This window comes from Rosa rugosa, chromosome 2, assembly GCF_958449725.1.
Source record: "Rosa rugosa chromosome 2, drRosRugo1.1, whole genome shotgun sequence".
Classification (NCBI taxonomy): Eukaryota; Viridiplantae; Streptophyta; class Magnoliopsida; order Rosales; family Rosaceae; genus Rosa; species Rosa rugosa.
Window position 1 is genome coordinate 67670397 of NC_084821.1, and position 18197 is coordinate 67688593.

At 38.1% G+C, this 18197-nt stretch overlaps 4 protein-coding genes across 5 annotated transcripts; 2 read left to right on the top strand and 2 right to left on the bottom strand.

Moving 5' to 3' along the window:
* Positions 1 to 822: 822 nt before the first annotated feature.
* Positions 823 to 6683, bottom strand: LOC133729580 (putative E3 ubiquitin-protein ligase RING1a). Its single transcript, XM_062157129.1, has 10 exons — positions 6376 to 6683; positions 6157 to 6217; positions 4930 to 4988; positions 3446 to 3527; positions 3168 to 3288; positions 3034 to 3075; positions 2186 to 2707; positions 1778 to 1885; positions 1467 to 1676; positions 823 to 1226 (listed from the first exon to the last, which is right to left on the bottom strand). Exons 1-10 carry the CDS (start codon positions 6470 to 6472, stop codon positions 1185 to 1187), a joined length of 1344 nt encoding a protein of 447 aa, XP_062013113.1. The 5' UTR covers positions 6473 to 6683; the 3' UTR covers positions 823 to 1184.
* Positions 6684 to 8222: 1539 nt separating this feature from the next.
* On the top strand, positions 8223 to 13045 carry LOC133729581 (glyoxysomal processing protease, glyoxysomal). Its single transcript, XM_062157130.1, has 14 exons — positions 8223 to 8372; positions 8458 to 8504; positions 8601 to 8778; positions 8877 to 8924; positions 9054 to 9113; positions 9596 to 9736; positions 10006 to 10098; positions 10237 to 10340; positions 10479 to 10564; positions 10646 to 10740; positions 10830 to 11538; positions 11821 to 12019; positions 12367 to 12458; positions 12596 to 13045. The coding sequence occupies exons 1-14, from the start codon at positions 8307 to 8309 to the stop codon at positions 12856 to 12858; spliced, it is 2181 nt and encodes a 726-aa protein (XP_062013114.1). The 5' UTR covers positions 8223 to 8306; the 3' UTR covers positions 12859 to 13045.
* Positions 13046 to 13642: 597 nt separating this feature from the next.
* Positions 13643 to 16136, top strand: LOC133729582 (mitochondrial arginine transporter BAC1). 2 transcript variants are annotated; one of them, XM_062157131.1, is made up of 8 exons: positions 13643 to 13843; positions 14202 to 14291; positions 14453 to 14554; positions 14745 to 14849; positions 14925 to 15023; positions 15098 to 15286; positions 15390 to 15488; positions 15597 to 16136. In XM_062157131.1, the coding sequence occupies exons 1-8, from the start codon at positions 13751 to 13753 to the stop codon at positions 15729 to 15731; spliced, it is 912 nt and encodes a 303-aa protein (XP_062013115.1). In that variant the 5' UTR covers positions 13643 to 13750; the 3' UTR covers positions 15732 to 16136. The 2 variants fall into 2 exon arrangements, with proteins under 2 accessions (XP_062013115.1, XP_062013116.1); XM_062157132.1 differs by lacking the exon at positions 13643 to 13843 and having other exon boundaries at positions 14423 to 14554.
* A 470-nt stretch (positions 16137 to 16606) lies between these two features.
* LOC133729583 (squamosa promoter-binding-like protein 3) lies at positions 16607 to 18197 on the bottom strand. The gene is made up of 2 exons (XM_062157133.1): positions 17756 to 18197; positions 16607 to 16938 (listed from the first exon to the last, which is right to left on the bottom strand). Exons 1-2 carry the CDS (start codon positions 18118 to 18120, stop codon positions 16833 to 16835), a joined length of 471 nt encoding a protein of 156 aa, XP_062013117.1. The 5' UTR covers positions 18121 to 18197; the 3' UTR covers positions 16607 to 16832.

Here is an 18197-nt window from a genome sequence, read left to right on the forward strand (position 1 = left end):
TTAGTGTTTAAGTTAACCTTATCTAATGCAATTATTATCACTTTAAGACAAAGTAGTTGATCCAATGGGGATCCCACTATAGGACCCGCATTTGAATGGATAAGGGCCGATTCAAATACCACGTGGCAGTTGTGAGTGGGACCACACTGTGAAAGAGAGTAAGAGACAACCACATTATCCTGATCATAATGTTTAACAATTAGTCATAATCAAGAATGGTTGGGATGAATGATGAATGTATGATCGATCTTGAAGGACTGTAGCATGAGAGCGTTTAGTGTGCACTTGTACTGATAGCAATGAATAGTTTGATAACATTAAATATATTTTTTATATAAAAAATAATTATTTACAAGAAAGTATCAACAGGTACAGATATAGATGACTGGATATATTTGTTAGTTCATTTATACTGTCGGTGTATGGAAAAATTATGAAAAATATTAATAGCTGAGATCTGCTGGATCTATTGATTCGCTTGCACTATCAATGCATAAAAGAATTTTGTAGCATATAATGTAGTGCAATTACGGATACTATCCTTGGTTCGCTGCCTCACTCTTATTGATTAAAATGACGTCACCTTCGGATATCAAATCAACAGCTAACACAAAAAGTCTTAAGAGAAACAAATATAAATAAGGGTGAGCCGAGAGAATCTGGATCCTGCAATTATAGCTGAATGCTTGAAATGAAGATCCAAAGTCTTATTGATGATGCGACACATCATATTGGTTTGAGATAAGATGAGTTTTTTTAAGTATTCGTAGTTGATACGTTTTGTTTTGACATATCCTATGTGGCTATGTTATTAACGTGTGATGAGAGAAATAAATACATAATTCTATACTTAGGAGACTTTGTAAAGCCTGGGTGCAAACCAGGGATAGTCAAACATGGCAGCCATAAGATTAAATAGATTAATTTCACAACTGACCCGGTACTTATAACCTATAGAATACAATTAACAGTTGTAATGAGCTTCGAAGATGTCTGCTTCTAAATTGCTCGTTCTGCGAGTACTTGGCGAGCTCCAAAGACAGGCATCTGCTCTAACCAACAACACATGATGGAGAAGCTCTAAATATGAGACCTCCCTGACCTGATGCTCTCCATGCCTAGTGCTCACTATATATATCTAGTCAAAACTAAAATATGCTAGGTTTGCTACCAGAAACTTATCTTCAGCCACGGTTTAAGTTCCACTTCTTCTGATACGCCAAAAGCTGCAGAATGACACACATTAAGGGATCATCAACGTAGGTCGCATATAGTTGTTTATATATATACGTGTGTGTGTGTGTGTGCACGCGTGCACGTGCGCCAAACACTGTTTCTGTGTGTCTATGTTACCAATGAATTGGAAAGAGGGAGGTTTTATGAACATGATTGTAAAGGAAAAGTATCAGATCTGGAAGTTTTATGAAAACCTGAAGTACAAGTGTACTCTAGATAAAGGGGCTCACCAGATGGCCACGAATGAGATGGCGTACTTGAACTTCTCCCAATAATTCATCGTCTCTTAACAGAAGCAGTGTATCCTTGCTTGAATCTAAAACACCAGATGTTGAAACTGAAGCATTTGTAGGGTCTGATGGGTTAACTTTGGCTTGTAGTTCTTTTAAAAAGTATATTTGCACTTCATCAGGTTGCAGTGCAGTTTGTGCAGCAACATACTGTATACATAAAACCAAATTTAGTATGGTGTTAGAGGCTTAGCAGAAAAAGAAAAGCTATCAATTGAAAAATGCAGTTAGTAAAAGATTTGTGGTTTTACCTGACATAGTTGTCCAATTGACATGGTGGGACTGCAGCAAAGATAAGGCCTCTGCAGACTGGGTATTCTTTGTTCATCAAAAGAAACAAGTAGGAGGTGGATATCCAGCTGATATTTTGAAGACAGAGAAAGAAAAAAAAAACAAACTATGTGAAATCATTGATCCACTCTCTCAATTAAGATGCAGAATGCCACCTATTTTTGAAAAACACACCCATATATATAGTTTGGCTGTATAAAAGAATGGCGTCATGACCCTCTGCAGTTTGTATTAATATCTTTTAAAAAATAAAATTAGTTTGTGGTAATATAGAATATGGGATTTCCGACGGTCAATTCTGTCTGCCATTTTAAAATTTCAAAAGGAAATTCATAGTACATTATTGCAGCCTAAACTAAAAAACTTACCCCTTTATCATTAGCTTCCGAGTTCCGGAGATAATCCACCAACTTAGAAAGGCGGTTCCTGGCATTCTTACCATTGGCACCACTAGAACTGCCATATCGTGTATGACTCCGCATGCCACCTTTACCCCATGCAAGCCTTTCTGGACTGCCAACAAACCCCACAGATGCACCCATAACTTCTCTGTTCACCTCATAATCATTTTCATCATCACCATCTGCATTCGCAGTTGCTGATGAAGGCTGATAATATCGAGCTCCTGCCCATCTTTTGGGTCTTTTTGGTCTTGGTTCTTTGCGCTCATCACCAGAAGATGAATCTTTTCCTCCATCATTACCATTTGCCTCCTCATTGTCATCGGATCCTTGAATTTCAACAGTATTTTTATGATTCCTTCTCCTCCTCAAATTTTTATAGTTACCCTGTGATCTCATAAATGCAGCTGCAGTGGCTTTTGCTGTTGTTCGCTTCCTACCAAGTGCTTCGGATTGTCGTCGAAATGTCTGGGCAATGGAAGCTTGGATCTGTTCAAATAAATTTATTGATCAACACCCTAAAGCAACAAAATGGAAACAGAAAGAACTGTATATGCAGATTTAATGACACCTAATACCTGAATGAGGAAGAGGTATAACACTAGAATATCTTTTAAAAGGCAACAAACAAAAACATAATGAATTTCAACAAAAGTCATTGAACTCTGTTCCAGGGATTTGCAAAAGTTAGAGAGTGCCATCAGTTTCACAAGAAAAACTAGAACCGTTTATTTATTTATATATTTATTTTAAAGCTTTATTGCCAGTAAGAATCACAAAATACTTGCAAGCATAACACACTTTAAATCTTTCACCTGCTTATTGCGAGCCTTCTCTTCTTCATGAAAAGCTAATTCCTACAGGAGATATTAAACAGTAAGTGCTACCATTTTAAATGCAATTTAGAAATAAAGTGTACAGCCAAAATGTAGTATCAGCATCATAGTACCTCTTCCTCATACTTGTCAATATCTGGATAAATAGCTGCAATTAAGGCATCGTACTTCGGATCATCTCTCAAAGAGCGACGACTAGCACAATGTGTACGGCATGCAGGGCATTCATTGTTCCTGCAGAAAGAGAGAGTACAGTCTGAATCTGGGAACGAGATATTGACAGCTCAAACTTTCTGGAATATTCTTTAAACAAAATCTGTATATAAGGAGATTTAAAATACTCTTCCTTCTGAACAAAAAGTAAAGGTAATAGTCTGCAGTTTTAACATACCCAAGCCGCATGGACTTGTCAATGCATTCCCTACAGAAGCGGTGTAGGCATTCCATCACTGTTCTTGTTTTCCTAATGATCCCTACACATACAAAAGGGTAAATGATTTTTCTTTTTTAATAATAATAATTTTAGGAGAGGAGGTAGGGGGAAGGTGGGGTACAAAAGCCAATACTTATTGCAGCAAACAGTAAGAAAACTATGTGGACATGGCTACTAGAAACGAGCTAAACACTTAAAAGTTGAGCCTGCACCCACAATTCACCATCAAGTATACTATATGGGAGGGCCATTACCTTAACATATGTGTAAAAGGGACAGATGAGTTTACATAATATCATATTCATTATCTCATTCATTTAGCAAACTTTAGTATTAAAATTCTAACGTCAAGCATTTTTGGCCACCGAAGCTCTATATCTCTGATTCTTTTGACAGTAATCTACATGGATGTGAAATATAGATTTAGACCACCTCAGCATGGGTCTGAATTGAAGCTACGCATGGTTTAGGTAATAAATGTATACCGAACAAACAAATGTGATAACATGTGCAAACACCCAACAGTCACAGAAACGAGAGAATCAGTGAATCAACCCATCAATAAGGCTGCTAATACCGGAAGCAGCTATCAAAAAGAAAGGATATAAAAGTTATAAGGCTTCATATAAATTGACGTGACCTCTAAAGATAAAGTCCTTTTCTTTTAATGAATTTACACGTATTATCAATATCTACTGAGTCAATCGTTTTTGCAGCTCAGCTGACTTTATATTGAGGTGAATATAGCAAGTTATGATCATTCATAATGAAAAGTTGAGTCTGCATTTAACAGAGTAATTCAGTCAAGAGTCAAGAGTACAGCAACTTGAAAACAAAACATAATTACAAGTCCATGGTTTGCATCAAATTTCCAAATGTATCTTACAGTTGGTTTTCTGGATATATCATTTCATAATCACAAATAAAAGTTTTGGAATTTTGAACTAAAACAAAAGGCTTTTGAATACGAATTTCATACTCAAAATAAAATTCTTTCATGCATGTCTCAATCAACCATTTCATCTTCTTGCTTCCAGTTAAAGCATATGCAGCAATCAGGCCAGCAAGACAGATTGATAGCAGAAATGGGATTTTACACAGAAGTGTAGTACATATAAGTTCAGGATATTAAATCTGACTTTTATACAGCAAAGATTTAAATAATGGCATTTCAAGATATACTCTCAATGATACAATACAGCTAACCACAGAAGCATGCAAGAGCTCATGATGCTCTAGAATGAAATATATCAACCTTCTTATATCAATGAGTTTTACTTTTATGCTGGTACGCAATGGCAGGATATCAATTTTTTTTTTCTTTTTCTTTTTTTTTTAAGAAGAAAAAAAATAAACTGAAACATAATAGATCAGAATACTTGCGAGCTTGATTTAGCATCCAAAACAGTTCAAATATTTAACCAATATCTTTGGAAGCATACCTAGACAGATAGGGCATTGCACTTCTTTCCGAATTTCTGACAGTCTTACTGCAACGTATCTGTGTATAAAGATCAAGGAAAAAAAAAATTTAGCATACAAAAGATTCAATGTTTGATAGGTTGATCTATGTGCAACTTCTCTCCTTTTTTTTTTTTTTTTTTTTTTTTTGCATGCTTAACAAATTTTTAAAATACTGATAAATTAAAAAAATGAAATAGATTTGATGTTCACATTTTCTGCACTAAGAGGATCTATAAGAACCTCTTTTAAATAGAATCTACCCGACCTTAAGATCAGAAAAAGGAAACAATTAATATCCAGTTCATAACATTGATTTCATTCTCAAGCCTACTTCCATGGAACTTTTCACATCATTGTACCATACTGTACATCCATACCACCCAAACCATAAGCTGTTGCGTTTTGCAAGCATGCATATCAATGCTATCATATCCAGAAAGGACTATAACAACGCATGCTGCTTTAGAAAGGACTATAACAACGCATGCTGCTTTGGTTAAATTAATCTCGCAAATTATACGAAAAGGAGTAAACCAGCAGAAATATATCGTGCAAAACGTGTAGTACTATAATGGTAACCCAGAACAGCTACAAAGCTAACAAGCTAAGTAGAACCAAATTGTAAATTCCATCTTTGTCCCCGATGATTGGCCCTTGTCACCGGACCACCGTCATTCCTCAAATCATCACCAGAATCAATTCTCGAGCTAAGAGCAACACTTCGTCCCACATTCCATGACAACGAAGCAGGTGACAATTTTCGCTGTAAACCACCACTTGCTTCAGCAACAAACGCAAACTCCTATCAATTTCTGGCCTGCTAAGTTTTCCGAAACTGCGAAAATGGGGACGCGTTGCTGAATAACCAGCCAGAGAAGGCAACATGCTTCGAACCTCGAACCAACCATGCACGCATGGCGAAATTGAGCCCCGAATCCAGTGGCCGGAGCAACAATCCCAAAACCCGACTCCACCACTACTCTTCTTCTTCCTCTTCCTAACGCGACAATCCCAGTCCACTGCTTCACTCACACGTCAAGCTCCGGTGAGCCACTGGCTCACACAGCCAAGCCAACCACGCAGATCGCGAAATCAAAACGCAGCGTTTCAAGCATCAAACACTTGATGCGCAACGACGAACGAACCAAAAAAAAGAAAGAAACGAAAGCCAAAACAGAAAGCAGCAAAAGAAATATGAAGCTTACTCGGGTTTCTGGTCGTCCTTCTCGTCCTCACTCGGCTCGGGGCTCCGGCTCCGATCGGACTCTGTAGGAAAAACAAAACGACGTCGCAGTGAGAGAGAATCAGAGAGTGAAGAAAACGAAGAGAGCGTGTGTGTGTGTGTTGAGTTGCTGTATGTGTGCGGCGGTGGTTGAGGGAAATTTGGTTCGGAGCGGGGGGTATTATAGTAAAATAGCACGTACCTTCTCCGTCCTGCGGCTCCTCAAGGCCGTTCTCGCGGTGGTTCTCCACAGGATCACCGTCCTCCGCGGCCTCGAAGCCACGCTTCTGTGCCGGCATTGCTCTCGAAATTCTGCCGCGAATGAGCGCCGCCCGCCGCGTGTACACGAGAGCTAAGGAGAGAGAAAGAGAGAGGAGAGAGAGAGAGTGAGGTGGAGGTGGTTGCGGTTGCGGTGGTGGTGGAGGTGGTCTGAGAGAAGAGGCGGAGGGGTAGAGAGAGGAAGAGAGACTCTCTCTATTTCTGAATGGAATTTTTATTTTTAAAAAGGAGGAAAATAAATATTGACTGGGTAATATTTATATATATATATAGGGGAGACAATTCACACTGTGGGGTCATTTTGGTAAATTCACCTAATAAATATGCTTTGCTTTGTGGTTTTTGGATTTTGCTTTTTATGAGTGTTTAGGATTTTTTGTTTGTTTAGTGATAGGGTTTCACGTTAATTAGAAAGATTAAGGGACTTTAATTCCCCAACTAACCCTGGATAATGTACGTGAGTCTACTTGCTCATTTCTTGAAATAATATCTCATTGACCATGTTGCACTTATCGTGCTTTATTTTTTTTTTACTGTGTGAAAAATTATTGACACGTAAGAATTTACTGTGAGTTGATAATCATTCGAATATTTGATATTTTTGAATGGATTAATATTTAAGTATGCTAGAAAGGAAAGTTGATTACTCGTTGAAAGTTATTGCGGGTCAATAGTCTTTCGTGTAAATGTTAAATGCATGAAACGGTGTTGACGATGTGAAAATGAGAAGAATAGAGTTAGTTGGTGTATTTGATTCGCTTTTTGAAAATTTGAATTCAATTTATGATGCGCAGTTTAACTTTTTATTTTAGATGAGATTTCATTCATAAAACCGAACCAGATGATAGAAATTAAAAGAGAGCATTTTACAGCTTCGTTAAAACCATTCCTATTGGAAGAGATTCAGGCAAAAGAAAGAGTACCGCCCATTAGGTTCTATTACCTTTAAACTTTTCACTAAGCAGACAACATCCCGAATTCAAATCCTTTAAAAAATATCTCATTACCCTTTGGTATTGCGTCTACCTTAATCAAAATATAGAAGAAAATCTAGAAATTTATTGCGTACAACCGCAAACAATGTAATGTGTCAAGTATGCACCAAAAGTGTCTAAAATTAAGGACGATGGATTCGCCAAATAACTTTCTATAAAACAAGGCCAATACAGAGTCTTCCGCTAATAGTTTGGTGTAAACCATAAAAAATATGAATAAATAATTGGCCAATGATGTAATACATGACGTTTATATATGCATTTGTGTCAATTTTGTTTGTATTTCTATAAATTTTATATCTTTAAATATTATTTTTTGAAATTTTAACATATCAATTAAACATGCCAAGTTAAACGTGTCGAGTTAAGTATGTAAATCTCTCAAAAAAAAAAAAAGTTAAGTATGTAAATTTTTTTAATTTTTTTTAAGAAGAAGTTAAGTATGTAAAATTAAACGTGTTATGCATATCATAAAACGCAATTCCTCTAATATAAAATACATGTTACAAATGATGGATGTTCATTTCACTTGGGTTTACCAATGTATTTAGCAAAGGTATAAGAGCATCAAGGGTTAATTCGTCAAATAGTGAAATATGGTAAGGCTTGCATGGGCTTCCAACCCCCCACTTAAATTAAATTAAGCTAAACTAATCCCAATTAGGTAAGAAAATAATCCAAAAAAGTACTACTTTTTTAACCAATGAGTAAAGTAACTTTTTCACTTTCCAGAGTGGTAAAATAGAATCATCTTCTTTGTTTTTTCTCATCTCCCTCAGACCTATATATACCTCTGAGACTGTAAATCGAACCCTGAGCTTCTTGGGAATCGCACCCTCAGAACAAGCACACCGTCGTCATGGGCTTACCGGAAATCGTCGGTTTTGCTCGGAATTTCGCCGTCATGGTCAGAGTCAAAGGCCCTGTAAGTAGTCGTCTTTACCCTTCTCTGAAAGTCTCAATCTTCAGACCTCAGCTGCTTACTGATCACGTAAACCCTTTTCAATTAGGACCCCAAAGGCCTCAAAATGCGAAACCATGCTTTCCACCAGTACAAGTAAGCCCTAATTCTCTGTTACCAATTAACTAACCTAACCCTAATTTTGTATTGACCCATGCTTTCGATGTCCATTTGTGTTTTGGGCTTGTGTAGCTCTGGGACGACGACTATATCAGCTTCCGGAATGTTATTGCCGGAAACCCTTTACGACGGTGAGGTCGCGAAGCAGCTATGCGGCGGCGGAAGTGACTGGTCACCGGCTCTGGTTGTGACTGTTGCTTCAGTTGTTGAGCCGTTTCTGTCTTTGCAACACAGAGAGAGCCTCGCCCAGGTTGAAATTGATGTGATATAGTTTGCTTGATTAGTTGTTTGATTATGGAATGGGGTTGGTTTTAATGAGGTTGGTTATGCTTGATTGGTAACTTGCAGGGCAGGCCTGAGTTGATTCCTGGGGTTGAGATTGATGTTATGGCAGAGGTATAGCTGTATAGTACAATACCCCTGCGGTGTTTAATTTGTTTGAGCTTTGAAATGAAGAGTTTTAGTGAGGTTAGTGTCTCGCGTTGGATGTTAGTGTTTGATTATATGAGGTGGTTTGATTGACAGGATGACATGTCGTTGGAGAAAGGACCTCCATGCTGGTTTGCAGCGCAGCTTTTAACCCTGGTAGGAAATTTGTTACCCAATTGTCGGGTTGGCTATTACTGAACATTAGAAACCATTTGAGTGTAGAGTATATAGAGAATAAGCTTCTATCAATAGCAACTCTAACTAATTGTATTTGTGCCTACTTGACTATAATTCATGTGTCTATCAGCACTTATTAGTCCATTTGCCTTTTGTTTTGTATGTTTTGTGCATATCCATGACCGTTAGTGGTCACCTATTGAGGGTCAATTAAACGATTACCTTATAATGGAAAAGTAGAACTTGTCATAATTATGTTCTTCAATTCACAACCACAACTTTATGACTGATATGAGATGATACTGCAGTCTCGCTGCCAATCCCAATAGTTGGTCATTGATAATATGAATAGCATCATTGATATAAGTCTCTCATCATTACCTGATAGTAGAATACAGTTCTTTGGTACACGATACATTACATATGGTTTCCAATGTTGATCAAACTAGTGCATCGTACAGATTGACGTTCCTGCATCTGCTTTTGCACTCCAATCTCTTATTGATGCTTCTATAAGCTCTCCAGAGCATGGATGGGAGGTCGGTTGGTCTTTAGCCTCACATTATAATCCTCAGCCAGTTATGGATGTTATTCAGACGCAGGTACTAGGTGTTTCTTTTTTGTAAATTCACTTAAAAGTTCACATCATGTGCATGTATATTTTGGAGATGACCTATGACTGGAAAGCAAGCAATTAAAAAGGCTATAAAAAAAGGTCACTAATGGAGCAGCTCTTATTTTTTGTGGTTGGTTTGGGGGAATTATGAAAGTTAACATGATAACTAGATCCTTTCAATATTTTCTTGTTATTTAAAGGAAATAATTGTTGATCTTTGGATTGTGAAAATAATCGTTTGTCTTGCATGACTAGGTAAATTTGGCAGTTAGAGAATTGAGGAACGCAAGTCTTACGGGAAAGTCAACTACAAGAATCGCAATTCTTGGAGTATCCTTGCTTTCTAAGGTAAATTTATGTTCTCACCCTTTGTTTTAGCATACAATCTTGTGATGATTCAGAACTCAAAGGTATTGAATTGTGAATCTTGAGTATCAATTGTTCTCTTAATAATATATCTGAGACTGATTGATAATTTCTTTTCAGGATGTGCCAAATATAACTATATCACCCTCCAATAAAAGGGGAGACTTTCTTGTAGCAGTGGGTTCTCCTTTTGGTATCCTGTCACCTGTACACTTCTTTAACAGGTAACTTATCTTCCTGTCTAAGTACATATTATGGCTACCTGTTTGGTTGATATTATCTATGCTTTCTTTCTGATTATGCCTGAAGTATAACTATAAAATCCTATTGATCCTCCAGCTAATACTGGCTTCCTATTTCAGCATATCAGTGGGGTCCATTGCCAACTGCTATCCTCCTAATTCATCTTATAGTCCATTGCTGATGGCAGACATACGGTGTCTTCCTGGTGCGAGCATTACTTCTAAGAGTTTCCATTGTTCTTTTCATGCCATTGGTCTCTGATTCCTATCAATTCTAATCCTATCAGGAGCGGAAGGTGGTCCAGTTTTGAGCGAGAATGCACAACTTATTGGTATGTTGATTAGACCATTGAGGCAGAAGACTAGCGGTGCTGAAGTTCAGGTAACTTGAGAACATTTCCTATTTGACATGGTATCCTCTTAATTTTTTCCAGTTAACTTGTCATCCAAAACTTTAGTCTTGGGTAACAGCTGGTAATTTCGTGGGAAGCCATTGCAACTGCTTGCAGTGACTTGCTGCAGAAGGAGCCCCATTATGCAGAAAAGGGGATTTATTATGACAAAGGAAACTTAAATGCTGTAGGGAAAGCATTTTTAGCAAACACCAACGGCTCAAATGGACCCATAACGCATATTCAGGAGCATCTTTCTACTAGTTGCTCCCCATCAGCTGTTGAGAAGGCAATAACTTCTGTTTGTCTTATAACCATAGATGATGGAGTATGGGCATCTGGTGTTTTCCTCAACAAGCAAGGCCTGATACTCACAAATGCTCACCTCTTAGAACCATGGAGATTTGGTAAAAGGACTGCAAGTGACGGATCCATTTCTGAGGCTCCTCCCCTCCTATCCGACAGATCTCTATCTCCAGAGCAAAAGATTCAAGGCTTTCTGCCTGGGCTTCACAAGAATGGAGATCCCTCAGTTGGGAATGAACATGGAGCATTGAACTCATCTTACAAAGGCCATAGAAATATACGTGTCCGCCTGGATCATATGGACCCTTGGGTTTGGTGTGACGCCAAAGTAGTCTATGTTTGTAAAGGACCTTTAGATGTTGCCTTGTTACAGCTCCAGTGCATCCCAGATCAGCTTTCCCCAGTTGTCATGGACTTTTCATCGCCATCTTTAGGATCAAAGGCATACGTTATTGGACATGGACTGTTTGGACCCAGATGTGGTAAGCCTCGCTCCTATGACCTTACATATATGTTACTGCAGAAAATTGAGTGATACAAGTGTAAATAGCATTACAGTATTGAAACTGAAAAAGGATTTTATGATGTCAGATGCATTGGCCTGTTAAATCTTTGATTAGATTTGATGCCCTTAAGCTATTTTTCTGACACTGCTGCATTAGCACTACTACAGATGCAATTTATTTCTAGAAGATGCATTGTATTATCTGTTTTTTTGGTAACTTCCTCATGTTTCATACTCTGTTTGGGTTCTATACCATCAGGCTTTTCCCCTTCAATTTGTTCTGGTGTGGTGGCAAAAGTTGTCAAAGCAAAGTTTCTACTCTCATATCAACCCAGTCAACCAGGAAATACTCGAGGGCACTCTCCTGTGATGCTTGAAACAACAGCAGCTGTCCATCCAGGTGGTAGTGGTGGTGCTGTTGTAAATTCAGATGGTCATATGATTGGGCTTGTTACAAGGTATGCCAAATATCTAAGTTTGTGAAGCCTCTTTATGATGGTGAACGGTGTCCATGTATTAAAGAAGTTATAACAAGAAAAGCTGCCATTCAATATTTTGATTTCACACTAGAACTGATATAAGTTTGTCATTGCTGTAGTCTAAAGTTTGTCCTACCCCCATGTTTGGTGTGATTCTGCTAATGTTTGGTGAAATCATGTTGTGCTGTCTAATGATATTGTTGATAAAACTGCTTTTTTGCATCATTTTATCATCAAATCAGATCTATAGTTTCTTCATTAAATTTATATTGCTTGCTCGTTACAGATAGAAGTTCCTTATTTAATGAGGCATGTTCTTGTTGCAGCAACGCTAGACATGGTGGAGGAACAGTTATACCACATCTGAACTTCAGCATTCCATGTGCAGCTCTCCTGCCAATTTTCAAGTTCTCAAAAGGTTATTTAGCTATCAGAGTTTGGTTAGCTTCAGTTAGTTTTTTATCTAAATGATTTTTTTCGTGAAGTCATACAAACAGACATCCTCTTTCCCATTGTATTAGTCCGATCTGACAACTTTGGTTTTTTCTCCAACAGACATGCAAGATCTTTCACATCTTCAGGTTCTCGACCAACCAAACAAACATCTTTCTTCTGTATGGGCGTTGATGCCGCATCTGTCTCCAAAGCCCCCTCCTTTGCCTCATATGCAACAGTCATTACCAAATGATCACAACAAAGAAGAGAAAGGTTCTCGCTTTGCAAAATTTTTAGCTGAAAGACGAGATGTGTTTTCAAAGCCAACGCAGCTTAACAGGGCTGGAAGACTATTGAACGACATTGTTCCTAGCAAGTTATGACTAACGAGCCCACTGCAATTTCCTAGAAATACCGAGATTATAGGTTTCATAGCTCTGCTTCAATGACTTCAGAAATTGGGTGAGAAATCCATAGTTAGCAGTAGAATTTGCTCTTCAGATTGAGTTCTGTAACTTTATATAAAAGCATTGTGCATAGGTGAAATAACTATATATGTTTTTTTTTTTTTTTTTTTTTTTTTTTAAACCCTTGAACATGGATAGCCAAGAATGTAACAAGTAAACATAAGATAGCTAAGACTGTCATTCTCAACCAACGAATCAAAATTACGAAACAAGTGTGTTCTCTTTGTAGAGGTGCGCTCTTCGATTAGCTTGACGTGAAAATCCACAGGCCTTCAACTCTTTCTTTTCTTCCAATAAGCACTTTTTCACAACCTGTGAAGTGTAAACACTAGCTCTTGTCTTGTAACAATGTAGCACACTACCAAAACTCAAAGACGCAGCCGAATGAGGTAAAGCTATGCCAAAATAATACGACATTGAGCAAGGCCTCAATCAAATTTCCGCACTAGACCTATGAGTCATGAGGATCGGCACTGTGTTGTGCATCCTTGTAACAATCCGGAACACTATGAAAACCCAAAGAAGCAGCGAAATGAGGTCAAGCTATGCCAAAATAACATGAGTATATGTCTATATGACATTGAAGTGATTGAACACATGATGGGAAAGTCAGTATATGCCAATAACATAGATGACAATAGAATAATTTAAAAAAAAAAAAAAAAATGGTAACATAACTCAACTTTACAAGGGCACCTTTGGGTTCCAATTTTGATCTGTGGTCTTTTGCTATTTCACCACTAGACTTCAGACTTCAGAGACCACCATGAAATTTGCCCAGTAATAACAGAATACTACTCAAACAAAGATGAGGGATAGCTCCGGCTACAAGGAATACGTGGCCGGCTTGCTCGCCGGCGTTGCCACTGTTGGCACCGGCCATCCCTTCGACACCGTCAAGGTAACAACTTTACTCTTCAATTTATTGAGCTTTCAGTGAGTTTTGAAAGATGGTGAAGTTTGCTTTCATGGGTTTGGTTCTTAATCTCATTTTCTGATGTGTAATTGATAAAGTTTAGTTCTTTCGAATCTGGGTAGTCGTAATTTTGATGTAAGAAGTGCTGGGTTGGTTTATATCAGCATGATTGTAGTAAAAAGTGAGCTTAATTTGCCTAAAGTGAGCATCTTTTTGTCATTTTCACGTTTTGATTGATGATATAAACGCTGATTAGATTGCTTTGTGAACTGAGAATGGTTGAAACTTGAAGAACTTGTACTGTGTGTAACATTGTGTTTTCATGTAATGCTTGCTTAATTAGGTGAAGATGCAAATGCACAACACTGTAGAACATGGGATTACATACCGGAACGGTTTGCATTGTACTGCAAGGATACTAAGGACTGAAGGGGTACGTATGGTCCTGAACTTTCTGTAGGAATCACAGCTTTATATCTCTAACATGACAATGTAGCCCCTCTTTTGGTTTTCGAAAGGGTGCCAATTGTTGGAGAATTTGAAAATCACATACATCTTTTTCAGGAGAGCTGACTAGAATTGAGTTCTTGACAGATTAAAGGACTTTACAGAGGGGCAACTTCATCTTTTATGGGGGTAGCTTTTGAGAGTTCGCTTCTTTTTGGCATGTATTCCCAGATGAAACAGTCGCTGCAGGTACAAATGAAAATGAAGTGCACAAAGCTTTTTTGGTTTTTGTTTGGTAATGATCTCTGTAATGACTTCATTTAGACACATGTTTGGGATGCAGTTACTTCAGTGATTATTCCCAATGTTTGTATAAATATATATTATTTGTTATATGGTTATAATGCAACAGTCTTCTTACTCTTAATGATACTTGAAGGGAAATGTGCAAAGTGCTGTGCCACAACCACAAATCATAATTCCATCTGCAGCTTTTGGTGGAGCAATGATCAGTTTTATACTATGCCCCTCGGAGCTGGTGAAGGTAAAAGGAATTGGATGGTTTCTAGATTGGAAAAGTTGTTTCTCCCTGTATGCTTATTACACCAACCTTTTCCAGTGTAGGATGCAAGTTCAAGGCACAGACTCTTTGATACCGATATCAAGTAGATATGCTGGCCCTCTTGATTGCGCCCTTAAAACTGTAAAAGAGGATGGGGTAAGAAAATACTGCACCTTGTTTTACAAACATAATTTGTGGTGATGCTTTTAGCTGATGTAAGTCCTTTTCAGGTTAGAGGAATTTTTCGCGGAGGTTTTACAACGTTTTTAAGAGAAGCTACTGGAAATGCAGTCTTTTTCACCGTTTATGAGTATGTCCGCTATCATATGCATTTACAACTGCAATCTGCTTCATCGGACCACAAGAACTTGATTGACGTGGGAGTTGGGATTGTTAGTGGTGGCCTTGGTGGTATAGCTGTATGCATCTTCACAATTTGGCAATCTTGTATAATACACATGTTTCACGTTCTTATTTCAGTAGTACTTTCAATTTGTGATTCTTTTGGTACCCTTCTTCCAGTTTTGGTCTGCTGTGTTGCCCTTGGATGTTGCGAAGACTATAATTCAGACATCTGCAGATAAGAACTCTACAAGAAATCCATTTCAAATCTTAAGCTCAGTAAGAACACCCTTTTTTTTTTCTTTTCCCTCTTTGGCTCTCCCCCTCCCCCTCCAATACTCGAGAGAGACTCGATTTACCTTTATTTTTATTTTTTTTGCTCTGCAGATATACAGAATGGCTGGATTGAAAGGATGCTATACAGGTCTGGGTCCTACAATAGTTAGGGCCTTTCCTGCTAATGCGGCGGCAATTGTCAGTTGGGAAATTGCCATAAAACTATTAGGCATCCAACGTGAATAAAGATACTGTTCTCTGCAATTACCACAAGCTTCTAACCTATTTTTCAATTCCTTATGTAATACAATTCAAGGTTCGGCATACAGACATGATCCAGAGAAAATTCTTCACTTGGCCAACGCAAGGAGTATTACCTTGTTTTCTTTAACGAGTGATCCAACATTTTTCTACAAGCAACCTTTGGAGAATAGCAGTGATTGTGAGTTTGCCTAATGTTCAGTTTAATTGTGCTTTATTATGAACCCGATTCCAAGAGTCTGAGATTGGATCTGCTCCTTGTTTGTGACATAATTGATGGTGCAAGATTCTGTACCAATTGGTTCAGACATTATTTCTGTAATTTCTATCCCTTTACCAATCATTGTAGTAGAGGTTTTTATAACAAAGTAGGCAAGTGATTGCTGCTGAGGGCTATGAATCCATTTTCTAATACTGCTGTTCCTCTGCCTCCCTTGGATCCATTACAAACTATGCCTTCTCTGTTTTCCCTTTTTGGTACGAACTAAAACCGCAAAAAGAAAAAATGAAAGAGGCTCCAAGGAGCCTAGCTTATTCCATGATCAACTTCATCCAGGCAAACAGTTTAAACAGTTCTGATACTTGGTGATCCACAACAGTTTAACCAGTCATGTCACCTACATGGTGAATCCACTCGTTAATTAGGTGAAAATTGAACTAGCCCCCTTTACCTCGGAATGCACGCTTTTCCCATGCCAGGTACTTGATATTCATTGACGCATTCATGCTGAACTTGGATGACGTACTACGTAGTTGGACAAAAAACAACTTCGATCACAATTTATTATGAGAAGTGACAGATGATGATTTTATGAAAACTAGCAATGAAGTGAAGGGAACGAGAATAGTCAAGTCATTAATTTCAGTGACAGCTACCAACGAAAGCAAGTTGGATTGGCTATTGCATGATTGTTTGATTACATTGCAGATGCAAATTTCCAGTACATACAATAATCGAGATCGAGGGCTGACAGAAGAGAGAGAGCAACTGGGCATGATGCTAAAACAGCTATGTATATAAATTCTTCCTCTTCAAGAATTATTATGCCTGCAATAATTCAATTCTATTCTTCTTGTCTGTGTTATTCAGTTGGAATAATCGGCGGAGCTTTTCCGGCGCCGTTCGTTGTGCCCAGCTAAACGTCTGCGACAACTCCTTTTGTTTTCATCGAACTCTGACAGGTTATGAAACCTGCATGCAAACATATAAATGCACCATTTCAAAGCCAATCATGAAGACATAAAAAAATATGTTAAACAACTTCTATCTTCATCTTGCAACTTTTTCTCCTTAGCTATCAATTAATCATATACTGGCTCACTGGCTGCGTGCTTATCTATAATTATGAACCTAACTTTGGCGTAATCATGGAAGTATAGATTATCATGAAAATGGGTTTCTTAGTGTGTCCCATCCTCAACGCCATTGAGAAAGTTTTCATACTACCTTTAGCTCACATCATCAACTCTATCTTTTGGCAACCATATGTTATTAATTAGCTAGTACTCGATCGATCAGGCATTGCTCGTGCACACCTTTAGTTGTGAAAAGACTTTAATTTAGGGGTTGGATTTATAGTAGAAATTTTGTGTTTTCAGTGTATATGAGCTTTCGACTGGAATTAACTAGCAAATAAAACGTTAAAGTGTATTTCCGAACTAAGAGTTTTCAAGAGAGGGAAAAACTCAATTAACATGCATTAATTTTTCGATCAAATAGAGTTTTGATTAAAGGGTACATTCAAAATTCGATTAGACAAGCATGAATCACATGAGAACTTAAGGATGATGATTGACAAAGAAAAATAAATGGTTTTTCTGGCTAAAATATACTTAAAATACAGATTTCAATCAAGCATTAATTTGACATAAACTCTTTAACAAGGGAAACCATCTGATAGCTAGATCTAGGACATGAATAGAGAATAGTTAAATCCACAAACCATGATAGAACTGGAAACAGACATGTAGAAACTTAGAGTTGTGAGATTAGGGTTTGCAAATTACACCTGCTACATTGCTGGCAAAACCGCTGTTGGAGACCACCGACGATCACCGCCGGAGCCTTGGAATGAAAATCGCAGACCTTGTGGCGGCGGTAGTATTGCTTTGCATCACTCAGGTCTGCATTACAACTCTGCGCTTGGCAAGACGGCCTTGTCGTCGTAGACCCCCCTGCACCGGATCCTTTCTTGCTTGGACTAGCAGAGCTAGTAGTACTATTCATCACCATCACTCTTTTTCTCCTGTCATCTTCTCCATGCAGTAGTACCGTACTCGCATGCTCTTCGTCCTCATCCTCTTCCTCTTCCTCTTCCTCCTCCTCAGTCTTGAAGTTCAAGCTCCTCTTTCCTTGAGCTTTGTTTGGTTCCATTTTTCAGTGAAAGAGAGGAGGAGGAGCAATAGATATGAGAGAGATGGAGTACAAGTCAAAGAAGAAGTAGACTTAAA

Coding starts and splice junctions, on each gene's coding strand:
- LOC133729582 (XM_062157131.1), top strand. CDS start 13,751: ATGAGGGATAGCTCCGGCTACAAGGAATACGTGGCCGGCTTGCTCGCC. Junction 14,555..14,744: donor AGATGAAACAGTCGCTGCAG/GTACAAATGAAA, acceptor TGATACTTGAAG/GGAAATGTGCAAAGTGCTGT. Junction 14,850..14,924: donor GCCCCTCGGAGCTGGTGAAG/GTAAAAGGAATT, acceptor AACCTTTTCCAG/TGTAGGATGCAAGTTCAAGG.
- LOC133729581 (XM_062157130.1), top strand. CDS start 8,307: ATGGGCTTACCGGAAATCGTCGGTTTTGCTCGGAATTTCGCCGTCATG. Junction 8,373..8,457: donor TGGTCAGAGTCAAAGGCCCT/GTAAGTAGTCGT, acceptor CTTTTCAATTAG/GACCCCAAAGGCCTCAAAAT. Junction 9,114..9,595: donor CAGCGCAGCTTTTAACCCTG/GTAGGAAATTTG, acceptor TGCATCGTACAG/ATTGACGTTCCTGCATCTGC.
- LOC133729580 (XM_062157129.1), bottom strand. CDS start 6,472: ATGCCGGCACAGAAGCGTGGCTTCGAGGCCGCGGAGGACGGTGATCCT. Junction 3,528..4,929: donor GCAATGCCCTATCTGTCTAG/GTATGCTTCCAA, acceptor TTGTATGTGTAG/GGATCATTAGGAAAACAAGA. Junction 2,708..3,033: donor AGAAGGCTCGCAATAAGCAG/GTGAAAGATTTA, acceptor TTATTTGAACAG/ATCCAAGCTTCCATTGCCCA.
- LOC133729583 (XM_062157133.1), bottom strand. CDS start 18,120: ATGGAACCAAACAAAGCTCAAGGAAAGAGGAGCTTGAACTTCAAGACT. Junction 16,939..17,755: donor TTTTGCCAGCAATGTAGCAG/GTGTAATTTGCA, acceptor GTTTGCATGCAG/GTTTCATAACCTGTCAGAGT.